The sequence below is a fragment of the Planococcus citri genome, chromosome 3 (assembly GCF_950023065.1).
Source record: "Planococcus citri chromosome 3, ihPlaCitr1.1, whole genome shotgun sequence".
NCBI lineage: Eukaryota > Metazoa > Arthropoda > Insecta > Hemiptera > Pseudococcidae > Planococcus > Planococcus citri.
This window is the reverse complement of record NC_088679.1, coordinates 49306589-49322124: the sequence shown is the minus strand read 5'-3', so window position 1 is coordinate 49322124 and position 15536 is coordinate 49306589. Positions and strand designations below refer to the sequence as shown.

General features: G+C 35.3%; 2 protein-coding genes and 1 long non-coding RNA gene across 4 annotated transcripts; 1 reads left to right on the top strand and 2 right to left on the bottom strand.

The window, feature by feature from the left end:
* Nucleotides 1-652: 652 nt before the first annotated feature.
* On the bottom strand, nt 653-6814 carry LOC135838770 (protein FAM50 homolog). Of its 2 annotated transcripts, none has more exons than XM_065354526.1 (7): nt 6502-6814; nt 6058-6294; nt 5812-5976; nt 5486-5698; nt 5290-5392; nt 5052-5206; nt 653-1356 (listed from the first exon to the last, which is right to left on the bottom strand). In XM_065354526.1, the coding sequence occupies exons 2-7, from the start codon at nt 6235-6237 to the stop codon at nt 1132-1134; spliced, it is 1041 nt and encodes a 346-aa protein (XP_065210598.1). In that variant the 5' UTR covers nt 6238-6294; nt 6502-6814; the 3' UTR covers nt 653-1131. The 2 variants fall into 2 exon arrangements, with proteins under 2 accessions (XP_065210598.1, XP_065210599.1); XM_065354527.1 differs by lacking the exon at nt 653-1356 and adding an exon at nt 1505-3733.
* LOC135838776 (uncharacterized) lies at nt 6814-8750 on the top strand. Its single transcript, XR_010557476.1, has 3 exons — nt 6814-7716; nt 7845-8529; nt 8593-8750. It is a non-coding gene; the product is annotated as an uncharacterized LOC135838776 (long non-coding RNA).
* LOC135838767 (serine/arginine repetitive matrix protein 2-like) lies at nt 7711-11735 on the bottom strand. Its single transcript, XM_065354523.1, has 2 exons — nt 9942-11735; nt 7711-8721 (listed from the first exon to the last, which is right to left on the bottom strand). The coding sequence occupies exon 1, from the start codon at nt 11639-11641 to the stop codon at nt 9944-9946; it is 1698 nt and encodes a 565-aa protein (XP_065210595.1). The 5' UTR covers nt 11642-11735; the 3' UTR covers nt 7711-8721; nt 9942-9943.
* Nucleotides 11736-15536: the final 3801 nt, after the last annotated feature.

Here is a 15536-nt window from a genome sequence, read left to right as displayed (position 1 = left end):
TAGGCTGTAGGGAAGCAGAGAGAAAGGAAATTCCAATCTTATCGAAGTCTGGCGATATTTTCCAATTTATTTCCCACGTTGCTTTTCCCATTTCCTGTATTTTTCCCACTGGGATATGATATCAGTGATACGATACTGGTCGCCGGTGGAAACTGCACTAGTCACTTATTAAGCATGATAAAGGCTTGAACATTTAAGGAATTGATTAAATTTTTTTCTTAATTATCAATCAGCTATAATCATATTAACAACATGTGGCAACGATAGATCGACCCCCGAACGTGACTATTCTTAAAGAATGAGACCTACCCGATTAGAAAAATCATGAAAATTAGGTATTGATTGCATGTGATTTTAAATAGGTAGCTTTTGAACCACAAATTGGTTTTGTGAGAGTATTCCAGAGTTCCGGTGCGAAACGAAAAATATATATGTGGTAGTAGCAAATTGAAATTTTAATTTAACAGTAAAATCTTGGGAGTACCTAGAATACCCACAGAAAATTCTATTGAAATTGGACGTTTTTCTGAGATCAAGTCAGACAACTACAAGTAAAAAATAATTTGAGATTTCATTTTAAAGCATAAAGAAGTAATTTTTATCAAAAATCAAATGAATGATTACATAATCAAAAAAGCATTCATAGCAAAAATAACACAGAATTCAATCAATTTATTTTTCATTGAAAGTAATCATGAGTACCATCAGGGTAGGGTATACATAGTAGGTACATACATTTGATTAATCCACTTGGAAAATTTGAGTCATCGGACATTTTACAATAATGCAAGTACGTAAAGCTATAGTTATTTTTACAGTTCATACAAAATAAAAATGACATTTCTTTAGACCTATACTTAACTTAGTAGGTAGTTGAAAATATTTATTTTTAATACATGTACATGTACCCAACAATAAATAAAATCTATGAAAAAGAACCATGTACATTCACAATGAGAACGTTCGAAATCCTAAGCTCAAAAATGACCTCAAACAAAAAATAGGTACTGTACTTGAAATTACATGCAGATACCTCTTCTAAATGTTATCTTGGCAATTACATACATACATTGAATATAGGTTGTCTCTCAATCAACAAAATAATCGTTTAAAAACACATGAACGCAAAATTTACTTTTTATTTACTTTATCTTTAATCGTATATTTATCATAAGTTTTCGTAGGATCGAAAGGTTCCCATCTGCTGGCAGGGAAAATGTGTTTATTTCTTTCGTACCAATTTCGTAAGAGCACTTTTCCAGCATGCGAGTCTTCTTTTTCTACTCCAGCGTCGCTTATTAATCTGATGTCATCGTGAACATCGAAAGTGAACAAAGGGCCACTTTTTCCTCTAGCCTGTAACACGAGGAATTATAAATTTAAAATTCAATATGATTTCGTACAGGTGATAATTCAACTCTATTTTGAACGGTAAAATAATTGAAATTGTCTGTTTTCTAATATTTTTTTTTTGTTTTGTTAAAAAAAAAGAAACATACAAGCGTTTATCAATAAACAGAATTTTATTGCATTTTCAAAATACAAAGAACATTTTTTTTTAAGTGATAAAATTTATTACGAACTAAAAAGTTTTATGAACATGCGTTCACAGACAGTGAGTTGGCTTAGTTAATTACATAGGTACCTAACTTTCTAAATGAAATGTTCTTTTTCGAAACGATTAAATGGAATATTTTCAGTCTCTGTCTCTATTCACTATCCATATACAGAAAAAACCGCAACTAGTGGTTCGAAACATAAGACAACAACCATAGAAAAGTATTACATACGTACAGTACCGAAGTACTACGTTATCATTTGGCCTCAATTTGGGATATAAATTTTACACAACTTAGGAATGAAATTTTCCTGTTCTCTGCCATGCCAACGTTTTAAAAATCATACGTCTTATAAATTTGCGAACTCAAGCTAAGCAACACCAACGTTATACGTAGCATTTCCTTATTTCTGCCAATGATTTATCTTTAGTTTCCACCAAAAAAAGACCTACATAGCCAACACCAATGAATGCTGCGATTGAGTAGACAATAAAATTGGAGCCATATCCAAATTGCAAAGCTATTGGGAAAAATGACGCGCTGACAATACCGTTGATAATAGCTTTGAAAATAACTATCACACTTGTGCCTTTTTCTTTCAATCTATGAGGTAACATTTCCGCTCTCAACACATGGGTCACCGGATACACAGTTATTTCATAGATCATCGTTCCAATGGTGGCGAAAATGACTAACGTTTGCGGCACATATTGTACATCATTTTTATTGACGTCTTCGATGAAAAAACCCACAGCCATGAAAATCTGCACGATACCAATGCAGAAAAATCCACTCCACATTAAAGATTTTCGACCGAATGATTTAATTATAAAAGGGCTGCAAAAAATGGCGATTAGGCTACTAATCCCTAAAATATTCAAGACCAAATCGTGATTTATATTGTAAGAACTCATGATAATAGGTTCATAACCTGTGTACACCGAAAACCCATTAAGGTATACAAGGGAATTCACAATCAATAAAGATAAAAACATACGATAATTTTGAGGCAATAATAAATAATTGAGAAGATTCAAATCGCAAGACTTTTCTTGTTCTGCGTATTGAACAAGTTCTTCGTAACCACGAGCAGCGTTGCCAATGCCATATTGAAAAATCCCGCCAGATTGATCCTAAAAAACCGCTAAAAACCGCTAAATTCCATATAGCAAAATCGCTAGACTTCCCGCTAGATTTTCATCATTTTTTTAAAACCTCAAGTCATGTAAAAAATACAAAACTGATGAAGATTCAATTTGTTAAAATTTTAAAACTGTACAAAAATAACTAAAAACTAAAAAACAGTGAAATCATTCAAAAATTATCAAAGAATTGATGAAATTGAGTGGATGGGTTTTACAAAAGTTCAATTTCATTGATTTTTTTTTCAAAAATTCTATATTTTTTAGCTGAAATGCTGAATTTGTGAGTTAAAATGGTAAAAGTGGCCATGAAGTCAAAAACGCTAGACTTCCCGCTAGCCGCTAGATTGACATTTTTTGGCGGTTTTCTATGTTCAAAATCGCTAGGAATAGCTTGAAAACCGCTAAATTGGCAACACTGACCACGAGTAATCTTTTCTCTATTGACGGTACCTTCGAGTAAGCATAGATTTTTATAAGCTTCCTCACTTTTCCCATTCATGATTAAAAAATAGGGTGACTCTACGACAAAATACGAACAAATCGTCGCTAATATTGAAACAACTAAAGGCACTACGGATAGCAACGTATAATTCTGGAACAGTCCAACGATATACTCGAATTCGGTTCCGACGGTATAGAATACCATCGATATGGATACAACGACGCCTCTACTTTCTGAAGAACTTACTTCGCTCATATAAATACAATTCAAAACGTCGAATATTCCTAGGCCTACGTTTATCAAAAATTTACTTATTAGAAGTATAAAAAACGTGTCGGCGAAACAGTTCAACATCCATCCGGCGGATAATATGACGCAACAGGTGAAAAACAAAGGTTTCCTGCCACAAAATTCCGCAGCGATTGTGCAAACAATGATCGATATGATATTTCCCGCGGTTGTCGTTATCGATAACCAAGTAATATCGATTGGCGTGATTAAAAATGGAGATTTTGATGATGAGAGAAATTTTAACGCTGGTCCACTCCATCCCGATTCCAAACCATACACGGCAGAAATAAACCAAACTGAAATAAATCACTAGGTCATAATCACGGACATTCAGAAAACAGCATTCTAAATTAATTTCGAGTGTATTGGTGAGAGTTTACGATAATGTGTAATTACCTGAAATATATGAAATTATTTGACTCATGTGAGCTTTATGAAATATTCACGTTAGGTTATTTATTAATCGAAATACGTAGTATCCGTAACACTTTCATGTAAACCGGCTTTTCTCATTGTAGATTTAAACAAGTGAATTTCAAGTCAACATTGAATAGAATTTGAATAAATTTGAACTTTGACAATGTAATTTAAACTAGAAGACAATACCAATACACTATAGGTAAACAAAGAGTGCATAAAAGAACCGTCGAGCACGAAAAATCAGCACAGATAACAAAATTACAGGGGTCATACGTAAAATTCACGAAACTAGTTTTTGATAAGATTCAATTCTTTATCAGGAAGAGAAAACGCGCATCTTGCGAGTAACTATGTCGACAGATTTTAATGAATAAAACCACTTTTTATATCTTTATACACTACCAAGGCCAGCAAAGCAACCTAGTAACGTTATTCGAGTAGGCTGAGGTACCCAAGGCTGTAAGTGAATTTTTAGAATTCAATCAAGTATTTTATTTCAGCGATAGGTGTCATCAATCGCAGTAATTTCAATGTTAACATATTGTTTTGTAATTTAATCGACACGTGTTCTAAAAACGATGAAATATTAAAGTTGGGAATTGAAACTACATACGTACATACATAGTAGGTAACTACGTAAAGGTATCCTACTCCGACATAAATAATGAATTATCAGTCAGAAACCAAGAATCATCATAATTACCACGAACACCTATCATATGTATCCAAAGGAAAACAAAAATAATACCTGTTACGACGCTCAGCAATTTCCTGCAGAAGGCATTCGAAAACATGTCAACAGAAGGACTGAAAAACCTATTACGAAATTATTTCCAAAAAGAACCTACCACTTTACTTTTTTGTTCATATAAATCAAACTACATACTAGTTTAAAATTTATCATGCATATTCGACCAATGGTAAAACATTTTACAGTAGCTTATCAAAAATGTAAAACATCAAATAAAAGACAATTTCAGCTTTCCAACCATTTGAATACAAAATTTGTCAGTTTATACGTAACTTCAAGTTAGAAGTAGATTACACCGATACGTTATTTGTTTCGGCGCAAATTCGTGCTTAATAAATTCATTGTTTGACAACTTCTTTTTCAGACAAAAATACAGCAACGAAGAGGTATGTGAGTTCATAGAGAACCAAATCTACCATACGTACTCTAATCGGTTTACTTACCTTCGTGACAATGAAATCGTAGAAAGAATAATGATGTGGCAAAATAAGATCTTCTTTAACATACATTAATTGATCTGCAGTTACGGCTTTCAACTCACTGAACTCTTTACGAAGCATTTCCAAGCTTTTTTGTAAAAATTGATAGATCGTGTTTCCTGAAATGAAAAAACTGTTTTAATTAAACTACCGATACCATGAAACGAACGTTGACGCTGTCCAGATCTTCTTTTACACTCACCCTTCTTCATTTTAACAGTTTTTCGATGACCTGATCCGTCCCAGTAACTGAAGGTTATATCAATTTCTTCTTCTTTCAATGTTGATTGTTTGGCAGCCCATTCCTACAACACACATACATATAACCAAGCATTAGGTTTAGGTGACAGAAATAAATATGCATGACGAACGTAACATCTCAAGTTGAATTTTCCAACCTGTCGTAATTCTTCTCGTAGTTTAGTTTCCTCTTCTTCACGTTCACGGTCTGGCAAGAAACTAGTATCGACATCGGGATTCTTTTTTATTTTCTTTTTAGGCACGAGAAATTCATCTTCTTCCTTCGGTTTTATCTCAGTTTTTATCGATTGAAATGTATCTTCTTCATTTTCCTCATCATCTCCATCCAAAGAAAACGATAATGCTTGAATCTGAAATAAAGCTCGAATCGAAACTTTAATTAATTTAGTGTTTCAATATAATTGTCCACTAACAACGAACAAGATTACAATAAATAAAAAACAAATTGAAAAATCAAAAATACCTGTTGCTTTTGCTTATTCTTTTCGGCCTGCTTGGCTTCCAGTTGTCTAAGTTTTTCTTTCTCCTTTTCTAATTGTTTCTGAGCTAATTTTTTCTCTCGTTCTTTCATAATATTCTCTTGCTTGGCTTTCATTTCATCTAAGGTTACCAATCCGATTGTGGTATCCTAATAAGTGAATAGTACATTATAGCAAAGTTACATGGGAGAAAGGAATAGGTCTGTAGTGCTTGAAATAGTAAAGCTTACTTTGATTTGTTGCTCCACAGCATCGTAATGAGCAGCAAACTTAGTTTCAATGTTGGATAGTTTTAATTCTTCTTCGATTTTCTTCTTTCGAATTTCAATTTCCATCTGAGCTTTTTCTCGTTTCTTAATTAAATGCATGGCACGGCCAGCCTCACTCGCTGCTCCTTTGTAATGAGCCATTTCGATCTAACCAATTTAGAGAACTTGATTTCACTGGAGAAGGAGCAACTGACACAACTGGTTGAAAGATCAGAGCATTAATTACAAAGAAATTAAGTATTAGGCCAAGTAACATGAAATTGTGTCGGTGAATGCGACAGTACCACACATTCGCAAACTTGTATCTATCGCGAAACTTAGAACGAATTAAAATGAGACAAAAATCAAAGAATACTGCAGATATCTACCTATAATTAAAATGACTGAAAAGAAGAAAACACTTACCTTTGGGAACAGAAACACAAATCACGTTCAATGCAAAAAACAATGAATCTCTATTGATCAGCAGTTGATTATTGCATTATGCATTTGAGAGCAAACTTTGTCGCAACTTTGGAGGAAACAGGAAACTTTCCAGTTTCGTTTCCACGAACTTTACAGCTTCAAAAATCAAAATCTGAAATTTGTTATCGTCGAAGTTCTCTCGACGCTTTTGTTTTCTCAACCGCGTACTCACGAACAATACCATGCACCACAAGTAAATATTTTCAAAATTTCAATTTTCAATCTGAAATACCGGGCACTGGTGTACGGTTGACAGCGTTTTAAGCGTGCTAGGCTAGTGTACATCCAGTATTAGCTCAGTCGGAGAGTAGTTTAAAACACCAGTACTGCACTCAGAGAGCTACAGATTTTATTCATTTTACCTTTGAGACTCAAATAAAACTCAGGGTTTGCGTGGGAGATGAAATATAATATACATATAATATCACACGTGAAAATTATATATACAATTTATCTTCGATGGAATTTTAATCATTAATTTAATTCGCAGGTATTTTACATATAATATTTTAGCCTATAGAAATAGGTAACATTTCGATGAGAAAGATTTATTTTTATTTTTTATTCGATGAATTTTAAGAGAAGTCGAAGACATACAAATCATACAACTGAAGCTGTAGGTAGATAGCTGCTTTGGATGCTGTGCCACCGAGTATATAAACACTCGGCGACACAGCTAATCTGCGAGTAGCAGAAATAACGTAGTTTAGCCGATCGAGTCGGAGCACCGGGCGTTACCACTTCATTGCCCCGTCGAAACACAGTGTGGCAACACTGCGAATCGACAAGCACAACTTCGTGGTAGCCCGGTGCCCCTCGGACGAAGCCCAAGAAATTCCAGCACGCTGGCTTTTTTCGGCTTCGTTCGACTGGCTGCACTGTCGCTGATCAAAATATTTACTTTTGACAAAATGGCTTGTTTCTGTGTTTCGACTTCTCTTTACATTAAAAAATGGTTTAAAACGAACTAATTAAAACCTTAAAACTAATTTAAAAACGTGATTAAAACGTAACAATATAAATAGTTTAAAACTTTCAAACGGTTAAAACAACACCGTAGTGTTTTTATATACTTTTATCGGGAGAAGCCCGTTACTTTATGATCGATCACCGATCTTCATTTACATTTCAAAGGAAAAAGAACAACAATATAAGGTAAGAGCAATATAATTACTAGTTTATTTCTAATAAATACTAATGTCGAACAACTGCTTCGACTGCTTGAACGCTTTTTATTTTATTTCGTAGATACTAATAATTTTTCTTTTCTATTTACATTTCAGATTTCGAAGATCGAACGAAGAATACAACAACCGGCCGCCATGTTTTTGCTCGGTGATTCACCGGTACTTCATTTCAACACCATTTCCAAATTTGGATTTTATTTCGATGTAAGTATTTTTGATGAGCGTATGAATAAATTAAATTTCGAAGAAATTTCGTTGTTACTTTTATTTTATAATTCTGTTCGTAGATATGAAGATTCAAATTTGTGACTAGAATATCGTTTAGTTTGCCCCGAGGCATTTTGTATTTATTCAGTGATAGCGAATTACCCATGACAGGTGAGTTCCGTTTTTGAAAACTGATTTGTCTTCGAATTATTAATTTTTTTCTGCCCTTCGTAGGCTGTTTCGATAAATTTCCACGATGATACCGTTCGGTTCGAGATGATTTGTTTAAAACGTTCGCCAAATTTGGATGATAGAAAAAGAGTGGCCATGTTGCCAGCGTAATCGTTCGATGCTTTTACTACTTGGATTCATCAATACGAAATAGGTAATTTGTTTTCCTATAATTTTGATTTTATTCGACGAGTTTAATTTTGGATTTTTCGTAGTACGAGAACTTTTTGCGCTGAAGGCGCTTTTGGAAAAACTATCCGAACAGATGAAATACGACTTTACACGATAATTTTATTTTGATTTACCGAGCTAGTATGTTGGAAGCTGGATACTTCGATGACAGGTAATTATCTTTTCATTTCTTCCATCTTTGTTGCGTTCTTTTTCAATCTGTCGTTCTACGTAGGTGTTTTATCGCATGGAATTGCTCGTTCGTTGACCGGTGTTGATTGTTATTCTTTGTCGTTGGTGTTTTTGGAAACGGTTTCTTCGGCTTTGCTGTTCGGTATCTTCGATGATCTTCGGTGGTACGTATCTGTGAAATTTTAAATTCGGATTACTTTTCGTCGTATTTTTTATATTTCATTTTATTTTCCCTATTTCGTCGTATCAATTTTGAATTTGGATTTTTGCACATAAAATTTCTCTTTTTCGAACACTTGCCCCATATTTCTTAATGGATACTGCTGACTTATTTTGAAAATGTGACGTTATTTTCAATCCACTAAATTTTTGATTTTAATTTTGATTTGTAATTTAATTTTTCTGTTTTCACAGGTACTTTCGGTCTCAAGTGTTCGGTGAATTTTTCAAAATTGGATAGATTTTTGTTCGTCGATTTGTTCGTTTCTTACTTCCTGCGTTTGCTGAACAGGTATGCTATTTTTCCGAAGTGTGTTTTAAATTTTTAATTTCAATTCTGTATTTTTATTTGATTAAAAAAAAATTCGATGTTTTGTTATCGTAGGTAAGAATGACTTTTCCTTGACTACTTTGGTGACGGTTTAGACTAAGGATGGACATACACGTTGACGGATAATGGATTTGGATTTTTTGCCCCTTGAATTTACTCGCACTTACTGTGATGGTGTTATTAATTTTGGAATGCGCAATTTGGAATTTTGAATTTGTTTTGGCGACACCACTGGCATTCATTGCCTCTACCACTACGAATTTGCTGAATGTGCTCTGGCTGCTGGAATTTGCCAGTTTTATTTCGACGACTATGTATGGCTGTTGATTTTTCGTAGGGCTTATCCTCGACAAATTTATCGAGTCGACAATTTATCCAGTCGATAACATCCATTTTTTCGTCGTATCGTGGTCGATAATTTTATCGACTATCGAGTCGATAATCGATAATCGATAATCGTTGTCCCTAACTTTCGGAGGTACTTTCGTGATTTCGCGTGATTTTTCTATTTCGATGATTTTTACGTATTTTGAGAAATTTTTTCTTGTTCGATGAATTGATTTTTTCGAGATTACATTTTAATAGGCTGGAGGGGTGATAAATTTTTCAAAATTTCAGTAAACTAAATAGTGGTATACACCAATTCAACAACGACGTTTTATTTTTTAAAAATCGATTTTTGACGATAACAATTTTTGAAAAATATTTTCTGGACTAATTTTTCGCGACGAATCCGAATTTTTTGTTTGTTTTTTACTTTATTCGATGGTTTAAAATTTATTATTAGTTTCGCGTTCTTTTCGGTGTTTTAATTCGAAGAAATTCTAAAATTGTCCTCTTACCTTTAGTTTGGACTATCCGGTGACCAGTTTTTGTCGGCTTCGAGGTTCTGGACGATATAGGAGATATATTCAAACTCGGGTACTAATTTCCCATCGGTTTGTACGAAGTATGGTCTTCGAGGTCCATACATTTCTGTGAGTCTTCTGATTTGATTCGAAACACGAATTCTTTTTGTCTGGTCGCGCTCCGATAATCGTTTAAAGTAATGATTGATTTCCGAAATTCGCCCATCAACCGCTGGCTTCTTCGTGTCGGCCAGGTACGAAAAAATAATCGTGGTCCTTTCATTTTCCATCAAAAATGTAACGAGTTTGTCGACTTCTTTCTTAATCTTGAATACGGGTATTGCTAAGCATTGGACGTCCTCCATGCAGATTTCGATGTACAGGTACTCGTCCTGGGGATGAATTAATTTCCCGCGATATTTGTCTAAATACGTTTTCGGCGCTGCTACTGACGCTAGATTTTTTACAAGACGCCGATTGATAGCCCCAAAAAGGCCAGTGCCCATCAACGTAGTGGTTTTATAGTACACGTACTGATATTCGGCCGGATCTGAAGCGACTAGAAATACCCGTCCGGAATCCTGTTGAGGCGCTCTCAATAGCTGTGCCTCTAAATTCGATATTGTCACCACTTGATTGTTTATCGTCGTTGTCTGTTCGTTCACCTGTTCGCTGAGGCGTTGAATTTGGATTAGGTTTTCGTCGATCGTCCGGTTTTTTTCGGTGATTCTTCTATTTAAATTCTGAATTTGTCGCCTGTCTTCTTCCCTTCGCCTTTTCTCATCCAGAATCGCCTCCTCGAAATTGCGAATCTCATTTTTCCTCGATTTCAATTGAGATCGTAGATCGGTAATCGTGATCTTGTTCCCTCTTATCTCCTTCTTTAGATTTTCTTCGTTGGTCGATAGGCGTTCGAAGACCGATCGGCGAGGAGACGGAGATTTAGATTTTCTCGGCGAACGATTTGGGGATCTGCTTCTTCTCTTAGGGACACTGCTCACCGACGCCGATGATGACGAATACGACGACGATGACGTCGATACTGATGACGACGAAAACGACGACGCCGACGACGACAACGATGACGATGAACTTTTGAACGAGACTGCCTTTTTTGGAGATTGTGGCTTGTACGTTGTCGATTTATATTTTGGCGACTTCGATGGTGATTTTATTGCTGGTTTTAGGGGCTTTTTATTGCAGCCTTTCACTTCGATATTGTCGACGGGTTGAATTGTCGAACTCACCTTCTTTTTCGGCGATGACTTTCGAGCTCTAGTACGGTCGATGGTAACTTTAGCGGGTCGCGTTGGTTTGCGACCTTGTTCGGGAAATACATAACCCGAGCCAGATGGAGTTGGCTCTATGTTTCGTGATGGAGATAACACCGCTTTGGCGATTTCGCCTACTGCTTTATCGATGCGTTTCTTTGTCGAGTTTGGGGATTTGCTTGGCGATTTGGCCGGAGACTTTGGCGGTGGAGTACGAGGAGATTTTGGTTTCGGCGAATTCTTTCGAGGAGATTTTGGCTTCGGCGATGACATCGGTTCATAGTCGAGCTCGTCTGGACTGTCTGGAAAATCCATCGATTCGCCACGTTCAGCGAGTAATAACATTTCTTCTTGTTCTTCGGTAGGTTCGAAAAATGGTTCGTTACTTTCAGCCCTCATAAAGGCTTCGAGTTCCTCAGCCATGCTTTCACGAATATTTCGAAGATAGGTATGATATTTCGAAGATTCGACGGTTTATTTCGAAGCAGGTAACACAAAACAGCAGTTTATTTCGAACAAGAAATTTATACGGCGATGTCGAAATTAATTCGGAGATATATTTTCTTACAAAAAAAACAAAAAAAAATTTCCAAAACTGAAGCACTCTGCTACACGATGCTATGCACGCTAGGAGGTAGTACGACCGTACACAACCGAGAAACGTTAAACAAATGATGCGTTGCCGCATCTCGATATCAGACGTGCCTCGTTCGTTTGCTCGGTTATTGTTCGAGTAGGTCGTTGATGGGGGAAAGTTTCGATAGCTAGGTACCTATCTGGTTCATTTCTGTAGCGTTTTTCTTTTGTCTAATTTATTTCTACCTTCGCTATCAATTATTTCAACGATATTTTTAGGCAATTGAAAGGAATATTTTATGGTAATCTTCGCTGGTGAGCTCTTGCTCTTCGATTTTACGTAGCAAGTCGCTGGTTGGTTTTTCCGACGATGCTATTACCCCGAAGGCAATGTCAGATAATTTTTCTTCGCCTATTTTGTCTGCTACGAGTTGGAATTGGTGCATTTTATCGATAGATTTTATGTGTAGGGCAATGCATACCATTTGAACTTGTTTGGAAATTTTTTTCTTTTTATTTTCTTGCAAAATTTTGGCTTTTTCTTGCTGTCTCTGCTTTCTGACTAATTTTCTTGACTCCCTTAACCTATTTAGTTGGTCTTGGAGCCATTCATCGCCCTGTTTCGTAGGTAATTTTTTTGTAAATTTGCCAGTTTTTAAAAATTCTTGTCTCTGTTTTATTTCTTGATTTTCCAATTCGCTATATCTTTCGCTTATCTCTTTTAATCTTCTTTCTTCATTTTCTAGCATTTTGTATACTGCCTCTTCGTCGCCTTTTCTTTTTTTCTCGTCTAAAATTGCCTTTTGGGCTGTGATACGTTCGTGGAATGGTCGATCGTCCCATGGGGATTTGTACCTAGCTTCGTCTTGCAAAATTCTTAGCTGTTCTTTAGATAGGTAGGGTGTCATTTGCCTAATGTTTGATATAGGCTTATCATCCGAGTTCAAATTCTTGTAGTCTGCTAGTCGGTAGCAGTTGGTCTCAATTTGCTTCGTTATTATATAGGGACCTTTTCTTTTTGGAAATAGTTTTTTATTTAAATATTTTGGTCCAGATGATTGATTGTGATTTTGCAGCATGACTAGGTCCCCGATTTGGACTCTTTTTTCTGGATCATCATTTTTATTAAATTCTTTTTCGTCGTGAACAATTTTTTCAAAATTTTTTAATCGAATAAATTTGTTAATTTTTTCCATTTTTTCCTCAGGCTCTTCAACTAATATATCGACCAATTCATCGTCGTACACAGCCGCCTTGGCTAATCTGTCTGCTAGGAAATTTGCATAATCATAGCCATGCCCCTCGACGTATTTGATTTCAATTTCTTCGAATTCTTTTTTAAGTAGGTATATCATTTCAAGTAGGTCTCTGTTGGCTATTTCTTTTCCAGCCACTTTCCAGTTCTTTTCTTTGTACTTTTGGACCCTACTTATCGTTTCGATGGCGTATTTAGAGTCTGTGTATATTTCGAGTCGACGATATTTTGTTTTTTCCAAAATTAATCTCATTGTTTCTTGAATTGCCACCAACTCAGCAATATTGTTCGTATATTTAGGCATATTTTTTAATTTTTGACTAATATTCTTTTTTCCATAAGGTCGTAGAATTATTCCAATTCCTGCTACAGCATCATCTTCACCATTTCTGGTGCATGCCCCATCCACATACACGGTTACCAACTCCTTATCGAGCAATAGATCTTTATGGTTTATTTCTGACTTCTGGGCCTCTTCCAAAGTGATGTAATCTTTGTCTTTAATTAATTTGTTTTTTATTTTTATTAATTCTTCGTCGATATTTATTTCGTTTATAGGAAAGAGAGCTGATGGAGGCTCATCGTTTTTGAGGCCCATAATTTCGTTCGGTGAGAATTTGAACTCTGTTGGTCGATTATTCATTGCTCGTTCGGCATCAGCCACGTATTGGTGCCAACCTTCATGGGTGTAGGTACCTTCTTTTTCTGGATGGTTTAATGCTAGGCGTAGCAGGGTACCTAGCTCTCTCATTGTCCTTTCACACGAATTTGCAGGAGCATTATATGGTGCAATATGAGTTGCTCGAACTCCATATTTTTTACAGGCAGTTTTCCATTCGTCCGAACCGAATTGGGGCCCATTATCGGTTGTTATGGTCTCCAATTTATGTCCCCATTTCTCCAAATCTGCTTTGATACGCATAAGTAGGTCTACACATCGTTGGGTCGTCGAATCGTCGGCTATATGGAACCAGGTGTAATGAGAAAAAATTTCTTTTCCAACGATGATGGACTTTGGACCATTTTCTTTACTAGGCAGGGGCCCAAAAATGTCCATGGTCACCAATTGACCTATTTCCTTCGCAGTTATTTTATTATAGGTAGGATGTTTTTTGTACCCATATACCTTGTTTTGCTTACACAAAATACAGGCATTCGTGATATTTTGAATATGTTTCGCAGAATTTGGATAATAGTATGTTCGATTGAATATTGTTTCAAGCCTCTTTGCCCCAAGATGTCCATAAAATTCGTGTAGGTAAGTAGTAATTTCGAAGAGTAGGTCATCAGGAAGCCTAATTAAATTTAAATTTTTTAATTTTCTGTACAAAATTCCATTTTCTACGATGTATCTTGATTTTAAATTTGCCATTTTTTTCTCTATTGCTTTTGGTCCTCTTAATTTTGTTTTTTCGTCGACTTCTTTATATACAATCATTCTTTTTATTTTTCTAAGCTGGTCATCTTTGTCTTGCATCGTTTCCATATTTAAAATTGCATTTGTCAATTGCTCACTTGGGTCTTTTCTTGTAAATTGTTTGTGTTCGATGAAATTTACATCCATTTTAATTTCGGGGGGCATAGCTTCAAAATATTTCTTTTTATCTTTTTTTATTTCGTAAAAAATGTTGAACGAATTTAAAATTGTAATCCAATACGCTGCTTTCAAATGGATTTGAGCTACATCTCGCAACTTAGCGATAGGAGTTTTTATCGATTCTGGAACCATTAATTTTTTGCCAATTAACCACATTTGGGCTTTTTTCAATACTGTAACTAGGGCTAAAACCCTTTTTTCGATGTAGGTGTAATTTTTTTGATGTTTTTTAAGTGTTGCACTTATAAATAAAATTACATTGTCGTTTTTGTCGTCGTCTTGTTGATAAATTACACCATTTACAGTATCCATGTCACTGGTAATTTCGATGAAAAATTCTCTCTTGGGGTCTGGAGACACCAATTCAAATTCTTTACAATATTCTTCGTATAAAATATTAAATGTGTCGATGTGTTCTTGAGTCCATTCGAAATTTTTTCCTCCATCGAGCAATAATTTTGTAAGTGGTCGAATAATTGTTTGGAAATTTTTGATGAATTTGGAATATAGGATGGTCAACCCTATCAACTGCTGTACCTGTCGAACATTTTTCAATACGACTCCATTTTTCTTCTTCTGCCAGTGTTTGTTTTTGAATTTTTCCAATTTTTTTAATTTATCTTGTTGTTTTCCAATTTTATTTTTATTTAATACGTGACCTAAATGGTCAATTTTTGTTTGAAATAATTTCGTTTTCTTTGCATTTAGGGTCAATCCTGCTTTGTCTATTTGTTCCAAAAATTGTACTATTGATTTTAAGTGATCTTCGAAGGTTTTACTTTTTATTTTAGCATCGTCGACGTATATATCTAGCCCCAAGATATCTTGAATAGCTGTCCTTAACATACGTATGAAGCAGGCTGCTGCTGTTTTGACCCCAAAGGGCATTA